This window comes from Gossypium raimondii, chromosome 6, assembly GCF_025698545.1.
Source record: "Gossypium raimondii isolate GPD5lz chromosome 6, ASM2569854v1, whole genome shotgun sequence".
Taxonomy (NCBI): Eukaryota; Viridiplantae; Streptophyta; class Magnoliopsida; order Malvales; family Malvaceae; genus Gossypium; species Gossypium raimondii.
Genome location: NC_068570.1, coordinates 57,135,370 through 57,151,488, shown reverse-complemented (window position 1 = coordinate 57,151,488; position 16,119 = coordinate 57,135,370). Strand labels below are relative to the sequence as shown.

Genomic DNA, 16,119 nt, shown 5'->3' with positions numbered 1-16,119 from the left:
AAGGTGCTGGGTGTCGATTTTTCTCGTTCAACCAAATGGCTTAATATCCTTTTAAAAATTTTAAAATAAGACAATGTTTTGTGTAATCACTGAATTTTGTCCGGGAATAATTTCGTGTTAAAAAAATTAAAAAAATTACATTTTGACCCCTATACTTTTTGAAATTTACATTTTGATTTTTCTTGTTTAACCAAATTGCTAAATATCGTCTTGAATTTTAATCCATGCCATTCGAGTTTTTTAAGGATCATATTTTAAATTTCTTTAAAGTTTTCAGTTTTTCGACACTAAGACATTAAGTAATCAACTAGGTACCAATTTTGGGCGTATCGAGGGTGCTAATCCTTCCTCGTGCATAACCGACTCCCGAACCCGTTTTTTTGAATTTCGTGGACCAAACTTGTTGTTTTAATAAAATCAAATCGTTTATTAAAAACAACTACTTTTCGATGTGGTCCGATCACACCTCATCAAAAAGGATCGGTGGCGACTCCCATTTTCGTTTTCATTTTCCAAAACCCAAGTCGACCCCGTTTTTCATCCAAAAAATGGTGTCAACAGTTATATCGAGTCCTCCCATTACTAAAATCATTAATTTAACCGTTAAATAAAATATCAAATCTTATATGGCATAGTTTAAAATAAAAAGTTTAAAGAAAAATGAATATTGTAAAAAACTTAGTTTTGAGTTTTCAAAGCTTTTACAAAATTTTTATTGCCCCTCTTTTTTCAATTTTATTTTATTTTTAGTTTTTTACTTTTAAAAGTTATGCGGTAATTGTTGGAAAAATACAATTTAGAAAACATGTTTGTTGCCTAGTAGTAGTTTTAAATTTTTCTAAAATTGAGCCTTTGTGATCTTTGTAACAATAAACTTTATTACCCAAGTTATACTTGTGTTTTGGAATAGGTGGAATAGGTCATTCTCAGATTTCATCCTCTAAATCTTCTCCGCTAATCTCAACCTCGGTTTGCTAGAGTATGGGCTCTATTCACATATTGATGAAAACTTCTGCAAAACTTTCTAGGGCTAGAAATTGGTTACTCAAGAAAGATGGAAATATTTCGTATGGATATATTCATTGTATTCTAGCAAAGTAACCTCGTAGGTGAATGGTGTATTTTGACCTAGTCCATAATTCCTATTTATAGAGAAAATAATAAGAGTCTCAGTTGAACAATGTATAATTAAATAATAATATTTAATAGGATAAAGCATACTCTCACTAGGAGTAATACATTTGGTGGCGGCACAACCCTTTTCTGGGACTAGGGTTTGCCACTCCATTATTGTATACTAGGCCCAGTTGGGTCTTGTCAATGGCGGAGCTAGGGGGCTGGTAGGGGTCCCGACCCCACCTAAAATAAAAAATTTTTCTAATTAGACCCTTTATAATTTATAAAATTTTAAATTAATTATAGTAAAATTACACTTTAGCCCCTAAAAACAGTAAAAATTTGATTTCATCCTTTAAAAATTATAAAGATATAGATTATTAAAATGGTGAAATTGCATTTTTACTATCATAAAAATATACAATTTAACTCCGCCCCTGTAACACCCCTTACCCGAGACCGTTTCCGGAGTCGAGCACGAGGCATTACTTAGCTTATCTTACCAATTCGGAGCATAAAATCTAGGTTTGAAAATTTATTTCACTATTTACAGCAAATCTGTCCAATCGCGCAGCAGTTACTAAATTAATTATAACTTGAGCTACAGAACTCGACATTTAATTCCGTAAATTTTCCCTGAAACTAGACTCATATATCTACTCACCATAAAATTTTTAGAATTTTTGGTTCAGTCAATAAGTACAGTTTATTACTTAAAGTCTCCCCTGTTTCACCACCTGACTGCCCTGACCTCTTGTTACTAAAAATAAGTTTTCTCACTGTAGGATTTTCATATGAAGTTCTTACTTGTTTTTAAAGAAAATAGACTCATTAAGGAACCTAAGCATGTAAATTTCAACTCATAACCATTTTTGTACAATTTTTAATTATTTTCTAAACTCAGAACAGGGGACTCCAAAAACAGTTCTGACCCTATCTTACTAAAATTCACATATCTTAAAATATAAATTTCCTTTTGCTACACCGTTATTTTTCCATGAAAATAGACTCAACAAGCTTTAATTCCATATATCATTAACCCTCTAATTCATTTTATACTATCTTGGGTGATTTTTCAAATTCACGTCACTATGCTGCCTGAATTCTGTTTCTTTGCAAAATTTTATCCTTTCATGATTTCCATGCATAATTTATCACCTAATCTTTCATAACAACAAACACCTTCATCCTTAACCATTTTAATGACCATACATCATCAAATACTTACACATCACTCATTAGCAAAATCATCATTACAAACATACAAAATGACTAAATCCCTATACATGCCATAACTCAAACGTGTTTCGATATAAAATACCGAGCAGTTGTGGTTGATAGTGTGGACGATCTCCGACTTTTTTAGGATCCTTGAAGTAGCTTTGCAATACTATAAGAGAAAGAGAAATAAAAGAAGTAAGCATAAAGCTTAGTAAGTTTACTAGCAAATAAATAACAATATTTAACTTAAATAATTAAACTCAAATGTCTATATCTCTAGTTTACTCTTTAGTTAATCTCATACTAGTTCTCTTGCTTGTTTACTTAGAATACTTGTGTACATAACTTACTCAACTCTTGCTGCATCGTTGAACATCAATTGATAGTATAATAAGTTCTTAACTCTTATAACTTACCTGAGCTTGCCATTTATGCTTTAAACTGAACTTTCATGAACATAATTCGTTTACAAGCCCGTTGAGCTACATTGGAATAATAAGGATACTCGGGTCTCTTCTGATAATAACATGCCAAAGCCATGTCCCAGACATGGTCTTACATGGGATGTTCTCATATCGGTGCCCATGCCATGTCCTGACATGGTCTTACTGAGGACCTCTCATCTCGGTACAACGCCATGTCCCGACATGGTCTTACATGGGACCTCTCATCTCGGTGCCAATGCCATGTCCCGGACATGGTCTTACATGGGACCTCTCATCTCGGTGCCAATGCCATGTCCCGGACATGGTCTTACATGGGACCTCTTTACCCAAATGTCATGACATTCGTATCCAAGACCATCCTTATGTATCAACGGGACTTTTTAATTTTAATTCTCTATCATTTCATGCTTAGATCATCATCAAATAAATTCATAAAATAAATTCATAGTTGCTGGAAAATAACAGAATTGATAATAAATATTGAAATATTGCATTTATTTACCGTAAACTTACCTCGGTACCAATTATAGCCAAATTCACCAACTTAGTCTTCAACTTTATTCTTCCCTTTGTCTAACCTCGAGTTTCGTACTTCTTGATCTAAAATAGTAAATTTAACTTATTTAATAATCACATTCATCAAAACAGCCCTCGACTCTAACTTTTCAAAATTACAATTTTGCCCTAAACTTTTACATAATTACATTTTTGCCCCAAGGCTCGGAAATTAAACTTCATCTCTTATTCTTATGTTTTATAACATTCTGAACATTTTTCCTTCTATGGCAACATCAAATTCCCACTCTAACATGTACTTATGAACATTAGGTATTTTTACTGATTAGGTCGTTTTACTCGTTTTCACTTAAAATCGCTTAGCAAAAGTTGTTTAACATAATTTATAGCTTCATATTCTATCATAAAACATCAAAATAAACACTTTTCACCTATGGGTATTTTTCCAAATATAAACCCTAGGTTAAATTATTGCTAGAATAAGCTAAATTAAGCTACCGGGACTCCAAAAGCGTAAAAAACATTAAAACGGGACTTGGGATCACTTACTATGGAGCTTGGAAGCTTGAAAACCCTAACTATGGCTTCCCCCCTTGCTGATTTCGTCCTAATGAAGAAGATGATGATTTTTGCCATCTTTTTCCCTTTTAATTCATTTTAATTACTAGATTACCAAATTGCCCCTAACTTAAAAATTTTCTATTTCACTTATCTCATGTCCATTTTTGTCTACCAAGTTACCAATGGTATAATTACCATATAAGGACCTCCAATTTAAAGTTTCATAACAATTGGACACCTCTAACATGTAGAACTCAACTTTTGCACTTTTTACAATTTAGTCCTTTTGACTAAATTGAGTGCCCAAACGTCGAAATTTTCGAACAAAATTTTCACGAAATCATTTTGTGAAATTGTAGACCATAAAATATAAGAAAATAAAATTTTTCTCATCGGATTTGTGGTCCCGAAACCACTTGTTCGATAACCTCAAATTTGGGCCATTACAACTCTCCCCCTTTTTAGGATTTTCGCCTCGAAAATCTTACCAAGAAGAGATTCGGGTATTGCTTCCTCATTGTCTCTTCCGGTTCCCATGTTGCTTCCTCAATCCCGTGCTTTTGCCATAGCACTTTCACCAGATTTACCTTTTTGTTTCTAAGCTCCTTTGTTTCTCGTGCTAATACTTTAACCGGTTCTTCATTATAAGTCATATCCGGCTGAATTTCTACTTCTGTTGGAGTAATAACATGTGAATGATCTGATCGATACCGTCGTAGCATAGATACATGAAATACATTATGAATTTTGTCGAGTTCCGGTGGTAAAGCCAATCGGTAAGTAACTGGTCCAATTCTTTCTATAATCTCATATGGTCCGATAAATCTTGGACTCAATTTACCCTTTCGACCGAACCGGAGAACTTTCTTCCAAGGAGACACTTTTAAGAATACTTTATCACCCACCTGAAATTCAATCTCCCTTCGTTTAAGATCGGCATATGACTTCTGTCGATCGGAAGCTGCTTTTAGACTATCTCGAATCAGCTTGACTTTTTCTTCTGTTTCTCGGATTAAATCAACCCCGTGTATTTTCTTTTCACTGAGCTCTGTCCAATATAACGGTGTTCTACATTTTCTACCATACAAAGCTTCATACGGAGCCATTTTAATACTAGACTGATAACTGTTATTGTAAGCAAATTCAATCAAAGGTAGATACCTTTCCCAATTACCTTGCAACTCTAATACGCAACATCGGAGCATATCTTCCAATACCTGAATTACACGCCAGATTGGCCATCCGTCGAGGATGAAATGCAAGATCTTGAAATACAACCGAGTACCCAAAGCTTCTTGTAATTTGTTCCGAAACGAGGCGTAAATCGGGATCTCATGCGATATAATGGAGACAGCACTCCATGTAGTCTAACAATCTCAGATATATACAATTCAGCCAATTTATCTAAAGAATAATCCATACATACTGGGATAAAGTGCGCGGACTTTGTCAATCGGTCGACAATTACCCAAATGGCATCTTTCTTCTTTGGAGACATCGGTAACCCAGATACAAAATCCATAGTGACTCTTTCCCATTTCCATTCCGGTATAGTGATTGGTTGAAGCAACCCCGAAGGTACCTGATGTTCAGCTTTAACCTGCTGACATACTAAACATCTTGATACAAACTCAGAGATATCACGTTTCATACCCGGCCACCAATACATCTTTTTCAAGTCATTATACATTTTATTACTCCCCGGATGTACAGACATAGTACCGCTATGGGCCTCGTGTAGAATCTTCTGTATAAGCTCGGAATTCTTCGGTACACATACTCTACCTCTAAATAATAAACAACCATCAGTCCCAGTCTGAAATTCTGAATCATTACCGGACTCATAATGTGCCCGTTTAGCCTGTAACTTTTCATCATTTTTCTGAGCCTCACATATTTGTTGACGAAACATCGATTTAGCCTTCGTTTCAGCTATGATTGAACCATCATCAGTCAGTGACAATCGGGCATTCATAGCTCGTAAAGCAAATAGAGATTTTCGGCTCAAAGCATCAGCTACCACGTTAGCCTTACCCGGATGGTAATCAAGAACCAAATCATAATCCTTTATCAATTCAAGCCACCTGCGTTGTCTCAAATTCAAATCTTTCTGTGTCATCAAATATTTCAAGCTTTTGTGATCAGTATAAATATGACACTTTTCACCATACAAATAATGCCGCCATATTTTCAATGCAAATACAATAGCAGCTAATTCGAGATCATGTACCTGGTAGTTTCTTTCATGTGGCTTAAGTTGTCTTGAAGCATAGGCTATTACTTTATCTTCTTGCATCAAGACACAACCCAAACCATTTAATGATGCATCACTATAAATAATAAATTCCTTACCCGATTCAAATTTGTACCAACACAGTGCTTAGTCAACAATTTCTTCAATCGGTCAAAACTTTGCTGGCATTTATCTGTCCATTCAAATTTAACATCTTTCTGTAATAAACGAGTCATTGGAGAAGCTATCATAGAAAACCCCTGTACAAATCTCTGATAATATCCAGCTAATCCCAAGAAACTTCTAACTTCAGATACATTTTTTTGGTGGACTCCAATTGACAATAGCTGAGATTTTACTTGGATCTACCCTGATGCCTTCTGCGGATACAATATGTCCGAGAAAACCTACCTCTCGAAGCCAAAATTCACATTTACTGAATTTAGCATAAAGTTTCTTTTCACGCAGAATTTGCAACACTATTTTCAAATGTTCTGCATGCTCAGTTTCATCCCGAGAATAGACTAAAATGTCATCAATGAAAACTACTACAAACCTATCTAGATACGGTCTGAATATCCGGTTCATCAAATCCATGAATACTGCAGGTGCATTAGTCAACCCAAACGGCATAACCAGAAACTCATAATGCCCATACCTGGTTCTGAAAGCTGTCTTTGGCACATCTGGCTCTTTTACCCGTAACTGATAATAACCCGATCGGAGATCAATCTTTGAAAATACTGTGGCACCTTTCAGTTGATCAAATAAGTCATCAATTCGAGGCAATGGGTACTTATTCTTTATAGTTACCTTATTAAGATGCCGATAGTCGATACACAATCTCAAAGACCCGTCTTTCTTTTTCACAAACAGAACTGGAGCACCCCAAGGTGAATGACTCGGACGAACAAAACCTCTGTCAACAAGTTCACAGAATCGTGCCTTTAACTCTTTTAATTACAGAGGAGCCATACGATGCGGAGCTATGGAAATTGGGGTAGTTCCTAATCGGATCTATAGAAAATTCCACTTCTCTTTACGGTGGCAACCTGGTAATTCCTCCGAAACACATCGGAAAATTCACATACAATCGGCATCGCTCAGATCTTTGACTCGGATACTTTAGTATCCAACACATACGCCAAATAAACATCATACCCTTTTCGACACACCTCTCGAGTGACATCACTAAAATTACATCGATAATTCATCCGTCGATCGATTAACCAAGTAATTCTCCATTCGCACTTTAGTACAACATATTTACGTCTCTGGTTTACTCTTGCATCATCTTTGAGTTAACCAATCCATGCCCAATATCACATCAAACTCATCAAAAGGCAATAACATCAAGTCAACCGGAAACAAATACCTTTTATCATCGGTGGACAATTTTACAAACTTTATCCACTATCACAAAGCGCCCGGGGGTTAGAGACTTTAACCATAAATTGATGAGGTTCAACAGACAAATTTTAACAAATACTAATTTCGTGCATATATATGAATGTGTAGAGCCGGATCAATGCAATAACATTAGTGTCATAAAGAGAAAATGTACCGTAATTATATCGGAGAGGACGCCTCTTCACGAGCACGAATAGCATATGTTCTCGCGGGTGCTCTAACATCTGATCTCGCTGCTGAATCTCTGGATGCACTCCTATTACTCGCTCCCACTCCTGGGTTTCTCTGTGATCTACCTCTAGTAGGAGCATTTCCTGATCTCACACTCGTTATCTCTTCTCTTTTAGCTGTTTCAGGACAATCCCGAATAAAGTGATCGGACGCTCCACATCTGAAACAAATATTTTCACCTGCTCTACACTCTCCGGGGTGGCGTCTCCCACATTGAGGACATTCCGGCCTAGGAGGTCGAGTACTGCCAGTACTTGCAACTGTAGTGGTTTGAGCTCTAGAACCCTCAAATCTTCTACCCCTGCTTCGGCCAGGATATCTAGCTGGAAAATATGATCCGCTAGAGAGCTTCCTAGGCCTCTTAGATGTAGACTGAAATGATTTACTCATTTGCCTCTTCTTTGTATCCTGCGCTCCAGCTTCAGCTTTGCTCTTCTCTTTTTCTTTTAACAAGTCTTCTACTTTACAAGCTCTTTCTACCAGAACAACAAACTCTCTGATTTCCAATACACCCACTGATAGTCGGATGTCATCATTAAGCCCATCTTCAAATCTCTTGCACATGTTAGCTTCAGTGGATACAAATTTGCGTTCATATTCAGTCACAGACATTTTACCTTGTTTTAGCTCAAGAAACTCCTTCCTTTTCTGATCTATAAATCTCTGGCTGATGTACTTCTTTCGAAACTCCTCCTGAAAGAAATCCCAGGTAACCCTCTCACTCGGTACTATAGACACGAGAGTCTTCCACCAATGATAAGCTGAATCTCGAAGAAGTGAAACAACACACTTTATACATTCTTCCGGAGTACAAGATAATTCTTCAAAAACCCTGATTGTATTCTCAAGCCAGAATTCTGCTTTTTCTGCATCATCATCTTTGGTAGCCCGAAATTCTTCAGCCCCTTGCTTCCTAATCTTATCAACAGGTGGTCTCTCCCTGATAACTATACCTGCAGCTGGAGAAGATACATGGGGAACCTGTGAATCTTGAGGGGGTGGAGGTCTTATAGCCGGATTCGTACGAACGAACTCGGCAAACCAATCAGTCATGGCTTGGAAGAAGGCTTCTCTAGCTCCTCCTCCCTGTCTATCTGATGCAGGTCTTTCACTAACATTAACATCTGATGGCACCGTCCCTTCTGCGGGAATAGGCGCATTACTCTCTACTTCATCTGTACTAGCTCGTTCAGGATCCATAACTATAAAAGAAAACATTTTAAAATCGTCAGGAGTCGTCACACTATCAAAATATATAAGTATGGCATGTATAGGTAGACTCTTATTCTTACTGAGTATTTCCGAGAACCGACTAAACCTGCTCTGATACCAACAAAATGTAACACCCCTTACTCGAGACCGTTTCCGGAGTCGAGCACGAGGCATTACTTAGCTTATCTTACCAATTCGGAGCATAAAAACTAGGTTTGAAAATTTATTTCACTATTTACAGCAAATCTGTCCAATCGCGCAGCAGTTACTAAATTAATTATAACTTGAGCTACAGAACTCGAAATTTAATTCCGTAAATTTTCCCTGAAACTAGACCCATATATCTACTCACCATAAAATTTTTAGAATTTTTGGTTCAGTCAATTAGTACAGTTTATTAGTTAAAGTCTCCCCTGTTTCACCACCTGACTGCCCTGACCTCTTGTTACTAAAAATAAGTTTTCTCACTGTAGGATTTTCATATGAAGTTCTTACTTGTTTCTAAAGAAAATAGACTCATTAAGGAATCTAAGCATGTAAATTTCAACTCATAACTATTTTTGTACAATTTGTAATTATTTTATAAACTCAGAACAGGGGACTCCAAAAACAGTTCTGACCCTATCTTACTAAAATTCACATATCTTAAAATATAAATTTCCTTTTGCTACACCGTTATTTTTCCATGAAAATAGACTCAACAAGCTTTAATTCCATATATCATTCACCCTATAATTCATTTTATACTATCTTGGGTGATTTTTCAAATTCACGTCACTATGCTGCCTGAATTCTGTTTCTTTGCAAAATTTTATCCTTTCATGATTTCCATGCATAATTTATCACCTAATCTTTCATAACAACAAACACCTTCATCCTTAACCATTTTAATGACCATACATCATCAAATACTTACACATCACTCATTAGCAAAATCATCATTACAAACATACAAAATAACTAAATCCCTATACATGCCATAACTCAAACGTGTTTCGATATAAAATACCGGCGGTTGTGGTTGATAGTGTGGACGATCTCCGACTTTTTAGGATCCTTGAAGTAGCTTTGCAATACTATAAGAGAAAGAGAAATAAAAAGTAAGCATAAAGCTTAGTAAGTTTACTAGCAAATAAATAACAATATTTAACTTAAATAATTAAACTCAAATGTCTATATCTCTAGTTTACTCTTTAGTTAATCTCATACTAGTTCTCTTGCTTGTTTACTTAGAATACTTGTGTACATAACTTACTCAACTCTTGCTGCATCGTTGAACATCAATTGATAGTATAATAAGTTCTTAACTCTTATAACTTACAGAGCTTGCCATTTATGCTTTAAACCGAACTTTCATGAACATAATTGTTTACAAGCCCGTTGAGCTACATTGGAATAATAAGGATACTCGGTCTCTTCTGATAATAACATGCCAAAGCCATGCCCCAGACATGGTCTTACATGGGATGTTCTCATATCGGTGCCCATGCCATGTCCCAGACATGGTCTTACTGGGACCTCTCATCTCGGTGCAACGCCATGTCCCAGACATGGTCTTACATGGGACCTCTCATCTCGGTGCCAATGCCATGTCCCAGACATGGTCTTACATGGGACCTCTCATCTCGGTGCCAATGCCATGTCCCAGACATGGTCTTACATGGGACCTCTTTACCCAAATGTCATGACATTCGTATCCAGTACCATCCTTATGTATCAACGGGACTTTTTAATTTTAATTCTCTATCATTTCATGCTTAGATCATCATCAAATAAATTCATAAAATAAATTCATAGTTGCTGGAAAATAACAGCATTGATAATAAATATTGAAATATTGCATTTATTTACCGTAAACTTACCTCGGTACCAATTATAGCCAAATTCACCAACTTAGTCTTCAACTTTATTCTTCCCTTTGTCTAACCTCGAGTTTCAGACTTCTTGATCTAAAATAGTAAATTTAACTTATTTAATAATCACATTCATCAAAACAGCCCTCGACTCTAACTTTTTCAAAATTACAATTTTGCCCTAAACTTTTACATAATTACATTTTGCCCCAAGGCTCGGAAATTAAACTTCATCTCTTATTCTTATGTTTTATAACATTCTGAACATTTTTCCTTCTATGGCAACATCAAATTCCCACTCTAACATGTACTTATGAACATTAGGTATTTTTACCGATTATGTCGTTTTACTCGTTTTCACTTAAAATCGCTTAGCAAAAGTTATTTAACATAATTTCTAGCTTCATATTCTATCATAAAACATCAAAATAAACACTTTTCACCTATGGGTATTTTTCCAAATATAAACCCTAGGTTAAATTATTGCTAGAATAAGCTAAATTAAGCTACGGGACTCCAAAAGCGTAAAAACATTAAAAGCGGGACTTGGGATCACTTACTATGGAGCTTGGAAGCTTGAAAACCCTAACTATGGCTTCCCCTTGCTGATTTCGTCCTAATGAAGAAGATGATGATTTTGCCATCTTTTTCCCTTTTAATTCATTTTAATTACTAGATTACCAAATTGCCCCTAACTTAAAAATTTTCTATTTCACTTATCTCATGTCCATTTTTGTCTACCAAGTTACCAATGGTATAATTACCATATAAGGACCTCCAATTTAAAGTTTCATAACAATTGGACACCTCTAACATGTAGAACTCAACTTTTGCACTTTTTACAATTTAGTCCTTTTGACTAAATTGAGTGCCCAAACGTCGAAATTTTCGAACGAAATTTTCACGAAATCATTTTGTGAAATTGTAGACCATAAAAATATAAGAAAAATAAAATTTTTCTCATCGGATTTGTGGTCCCGAAACCACTGTTCCGATAACCTCAAATTTGGGCCATTACAGCCCCCCTCTCAAAAAAAATATTTTCTGGCTCTGCCACTAGGCCTTGTCATATATTAGATATAATTATATATGTTATCTAATCTTTAAACTAACCCATATAATCTACCTAATCTAATAAGCTATTTTTCTATATCAGAAATATTATTTATCCAATTAATTAAGTAAATTAAACAACTTAATTAATTATTTTTTCAACCCGATTTTAATCTTGTTAAAGTCTTGACAACTTTATCGTACTAGAACCTATAAGTAAATAAATTTAATTACCTTGTTCTATGAAACTGTGATGACCAATTAATTTAATTTTTACTTTAAACTTTAATTATTTAATAAATAATAATTTGGAGAAATTAATTTAACCTCTAAGACATCTTTTATTAATGATGAGAAAACTCATTCACTGATAGTGGTTCATGTGATCTATTTCTTTAATTCGTCATTTTTATATATTCACATCATCGATTCAAACCATCAAAGATATACCGAGTTAGCGGAGGGATCAATTGGATTATATAATTAAGGCTCAAATAATTTGTAAATAAGCTCTGACTTTTCGTCTATTAATTACGAAATTATTTAGTTATAGAGTTATTCCACTAAAGTACTATAACTGAGCTCTCCTCATTATATGCCATTACGGAAACTACTTATCAAGTGCTTGTCCAATAGCTTTATCATATGTGTGCTATTAACATAGGACATCCTTAAGTTCTTTGGGATAAAATTCGTACTCTCAATATAATCATATTTTATCTCATTGTAATCATCACATCTTCTTTTATGAAAAAGTCAATTACTAATACATAATGATTAAATCATTCGCCTTTAGACAAATGACTTGGGGTCACGCTACTTTTCCATCTATCATGTAATGTTGATAAGAGGACATCATTAACCTTTTATTGGGCCATGAATTCCACTATTTTAAGTGAAGTTATATCATGCAAAAGTCGTATACCCAATATACTAGCTTTTAATTCTATTATCAATTGACTTAGGCTTTTAATACATCGAAATATACGATTCATGCACACGTAGTCTGTCACTTACTTAGGATTTAGGTAAGCCACACTATGAATATCACAAGTGGATAAATCCAATGTATTGTTAATCCAAATAGTCATATCTATGTCTATCTTTCGGGAGTCATCCACTCCAATACCCAAGATAATACATCTCTCTATTTGGACTTGATAGATGAAATAATAATCTTTTAATCCACTTGCTCAATTTCGATTAGACTTTAGATGATTTAGATTATCTATCAATATAAGTTGTCTTCTCACATTATTATCCAAACTTATAATGCAACTTAATATTAGTTAACCGCTAGATAATCAATAACCTAATATTTGTTTTCATTTTGATTTGTGTGCAAAAACCATTGAAGTCATTATACAAAATATATCAATGAGTATTGTTGATAATAGGTACCGACAAGGGAAAGGAAATGAGGGGACAACGATAGTGACAAGAAGGTCGATTCACTTGTGACAGGTGGAGAGTTGGAGTAAGAATAAAGGAGAAGAAGAGGAGGTAGTGTGCCAAGGCCTGTTGCTAAGGTTGTTAAAATGGAGGGAGAAGATCCCTCATTCATTCTGCCTTATGGTATTTATAAGCGGGAAGTCTCCTTTCCAATTACGACATATCATCGAAAATCTTAGGGTATGGCAAATGTGTGGTCGGCCAGGTGACAATGTTGTTATAGACTAGGTGTCTTCAAGTGTATTACAACTCTGACATTTCATTTACTGAGATAGAACGAGGTTATTAGGCTTCAGTGGTCCCATAATGGTCTATTCTTGATGAATGTGTACCTTTTAGTAGCAGGTGGTCTAATAGGGGGTCCGCTATCAGCAGATAGCTAAGGACGGGCTATCTTCTTATGAGCAGTGTGAAGCAAAGGCCATTACTAGGTGTTTCTTAGGTAGGTTCTCGAGATGCCAAGTGTCTGAGTCGGGTAGGGGTATAACAAGTATGATGGAATTTCATTAAACCATTATTTCGAAAAATTACAAGTTTGTTTGATGATATAACAACACTAAGAGCACTAGATTCCAACCGTAATATTTTACTTTTCTTTAAAATTTTTATTTTAAATTAATTTAAGGATTTTGATAATTGAAAGACTTGAATGATATAACATCGGTAGTTTAAAGACGTAATTAGAATATAAATCCTAATCTAGGGATGTGTATTGAAATTAACTTTTACTTTTATGGTAATTCAAACAATGATATAAGCTCTTAACCGAAGTATGTAATAGAAAAGAAATTTGGACCATAACCATTTCAATGCCATTTTATTACAGAAATCCAAATTATAAAACACCTTCTGCAACAAGCGTTCAGATTTCATAGATGCCAAACACCATCATAAATTAATCCACTCAAAAAACAAACACAAACCAATGAAACAAACCTATTTTATTGTATAATCACATTGTGTTCAAAGCTTGTGGTTTCTTTTTGCTTTGCTTTGATAATGGGAGTGATATGTGGATGAACCCAAATCTTCTCCTTTGTGTGAACACCTGTTTTCGATGATCATCACCATGATGTTTTTTATCATGATCACCAGCTGCTGTTTTTGGATGAAATCTCAAATCTTGCTTTAGTTCATCTAGCATTTGGCTCAAAGCTACTTTTTGTCTTTCAGTTTGGCCTTCATTAGCCTTTTTCAACATATCCCTCATTGACACTGTTGGCCTTGGAACAGGCTTTGGGTTTTGCTTGTTCATCATCACATCCTTTAATGGAGATCTTTGAAGATTGTTGATATTTGAACCATTGTAGACCACCTGTTTGTTCCATTTCCTGAGAGATTCTTCAGCATCCAGCTGCTTCTTGTTTGCGATTTCAACACTTTTTAGAGCCTCTTCCAATGCTTTTTTACTTTTTTTCATTGCATTTGAAGCTTCTTCAAGCTTTCTCAAGATTGTAAGTTGAGAAATATTGTTTGCTTCATCAAATTCATGCATTGAATGAATCATTTCCCTGTTAGAAACCTCTTCTGCTGCCTTTTGTAGTACTTTCGGAGTTCGAGGAGATTGTTCCGGCTTCGACTCCGGCTCCGGGAAGGAAAATCCGGACGAACCCTTTGTTCCAGCAAGTGCATTGAGTTCAACAAGTGCAAGAGCCTCAGCTGCCATGGCTGCTTCCTCCATTTTCTTAGCTGCAAACCACCTCATTTCACCAGTTGTTTCAAGCACTGACACTGCTCTTGGACCTTCAGTTGTTGTTGAAGGATCAACAATATTCCCAAGATCATTGATAGTTTCACCAAGGTTCAACTTTGCCTGCTTCAATTCCATCAAGACCGAATCTGGAGACGAAACCGGGCGGCGACGGTGGTAAGGTCTCGAACTCCCGATTCTGACATGTTCATGATGCTCATTGTTCACAGTGCTCATGTGTTCATCTGGATTCAAGTGTGGAGTTTTGGTCATGCATTTCAAAGCTTCATCTTTGAGTTGTTTCTTTAAATCTTCCACAATCCTTTTTGTAGTCCCTAATTCTTCAAGCACATCAAGGGTCTCCAATTCTTTCACTATCAAATCTTTCTCCAACTCTGCTGCTTGTTCTTCAACTTTCTTTATGTCAAATTCTTCAATTCCATGCTGCTCATAAACACACACATGTATATATATATATATGCATAAACAAACATATTAAAATTAATTTTTGGAAGGCATGCATATGCCATATGTTCCATCAAGACAAAAGCAGAGGAAACTTACATAAGCCTCTCCAAACTTGTACAATGGCACCCAAGGGCCACTGCCACCGAACCGGGTCACAGCCTCCTTAACAGACTCGAAAGGCGGTGATGTATCGATCTCAGCTCGCAAACCCACCCTCCGAATTCCAGGGTTTGAGTCCCTACTCGAGACAGTGCAAAACTTGAAATCCTCGGAGCTAGACTCGGGCCTCACCTCCCGGATTCCAGGTGTACCCGGAACACCTTCCATGGAGGAGTCTTGAGGTAATGTTGCCATTACATATATGCATACAAATAAGCTTAGCTATAATAAAGATTCAGTAATAATAATGTGAAAATATGTGAATGTGAGTGTAGTATGCAAAAGAGAAAGAGTCTCTTCTTAAAGGGTGTGCAAATATTTTTTTAGCTTTAAAGATGAAAAAGAGGGAAAAATAAGTAAATTATGAAGAATTAAGAATTCTAGAGTTAGCTTTGTTATGATTATGTCCATATTCCCCACCAGGTGAAACAAAGAGAAAAGGTGGCAAAGTGATTTCCCTTTTTCTTTTTAAGGTGGACCAATTTGAAATTATTTAGT

The 16,119-nt window shown here is 35.6% G+C and overlaps 2 protein-coding genes and 1 long non-coding RNA gene across 3 annotated transcripts; all 3 read right to left on the bottom strand.

Annotated features, from left to right (window-relative positions):
• Positions 1-2,181: 2,181 nt before the first annotated feature.
• Positions 2,182-4,136, bottom strand: LOC128041656 (uncharacterized). The gene is made up of 3 exons (XR_008196598.1): positions 3,849-4,136; positions 3,297-3,383; positions 2,182-2,506 (listed from the first exon to the last, which is right to left on the bottom strand). It is a non-coding gene; the product is annotated as an uncharacterized LOC128041656 (long non-coding RNA).
• A 3,526-nt stretch (positions 4,137-7,662) lies between these two features.
• Positions 7,663-8,934, bottom strand: LOC128041779 (uncharacterized). The gene is made up of 2 exons (XM_052632103.1): positions 8,764-8,934; positions 7,663-8,715 (listed from the first exon to the last, which is right to left on the bottom strand). The coding sequence occupies exons 1-2, from the start codon at positions 8,932-8,934 to the stop codon at positions 7,663-7,665; spliced, it is 1,224 nt and encodes a 407-aa protein (XP_052488063.1).
• A 5,159-nt stretch (positions 8,935-14,093) lies between these two features.
• On the bottom strand, positions 14,094-15,929 carry LOC105772576 (WEB family protein At2g40480). The gene is made up of 2 exons (XM_012593932.2): positions 15,559-15,929; positions 14,094-15,438 (listed from the first exon to the last, which is right to left on the bottom strand). Exons 1-2 carry the CDS (start codon positions 15,814-15,816, stop codon positions 14,257-14,259), a joined length of 1,440 nt encoding a protein of 479 aa, XP_012449386.1. The 5' UTR covers positions 15,817-15,929; the 3' UTR covers positions 14,094-14,256.
• Between the last annotated feature and the right edge of the window lie 190 nt (positions 15,930-16,119).

Bases quoted from the DNA above. Each gene is read 5' to 3' on its own strand.
- LOC128041779 (XM_052632103.1), bottom strand. From the start codon at position 8,934: ATGGATCCTGAACGAGCTAGTACAGATGAAGTAGAGAGTAATGCGCCT. The intron at 8,716-8,763 runs GTTCGTACGAAT...CAAGATTCACAG, and splicing joins CTGATTGGTTTGCCGAGTTC to GTTCCCCATGTATCTTCTCC.
- LOC105772576 (XM_012593932.2), bottom strand. From the start codon at position 15,816: ATGGCAACATTACCTCAAGACTCCTCCATGGAAGGTGTTCCGGGTACA. The intron at 15,439-15,558 runs GTAAGTTTCCTC...GTTTATGAGCAG, and splicing joins ACAAGTTTGGAGAGGCTTAT to CATGGAATTGAAGAATTTGA.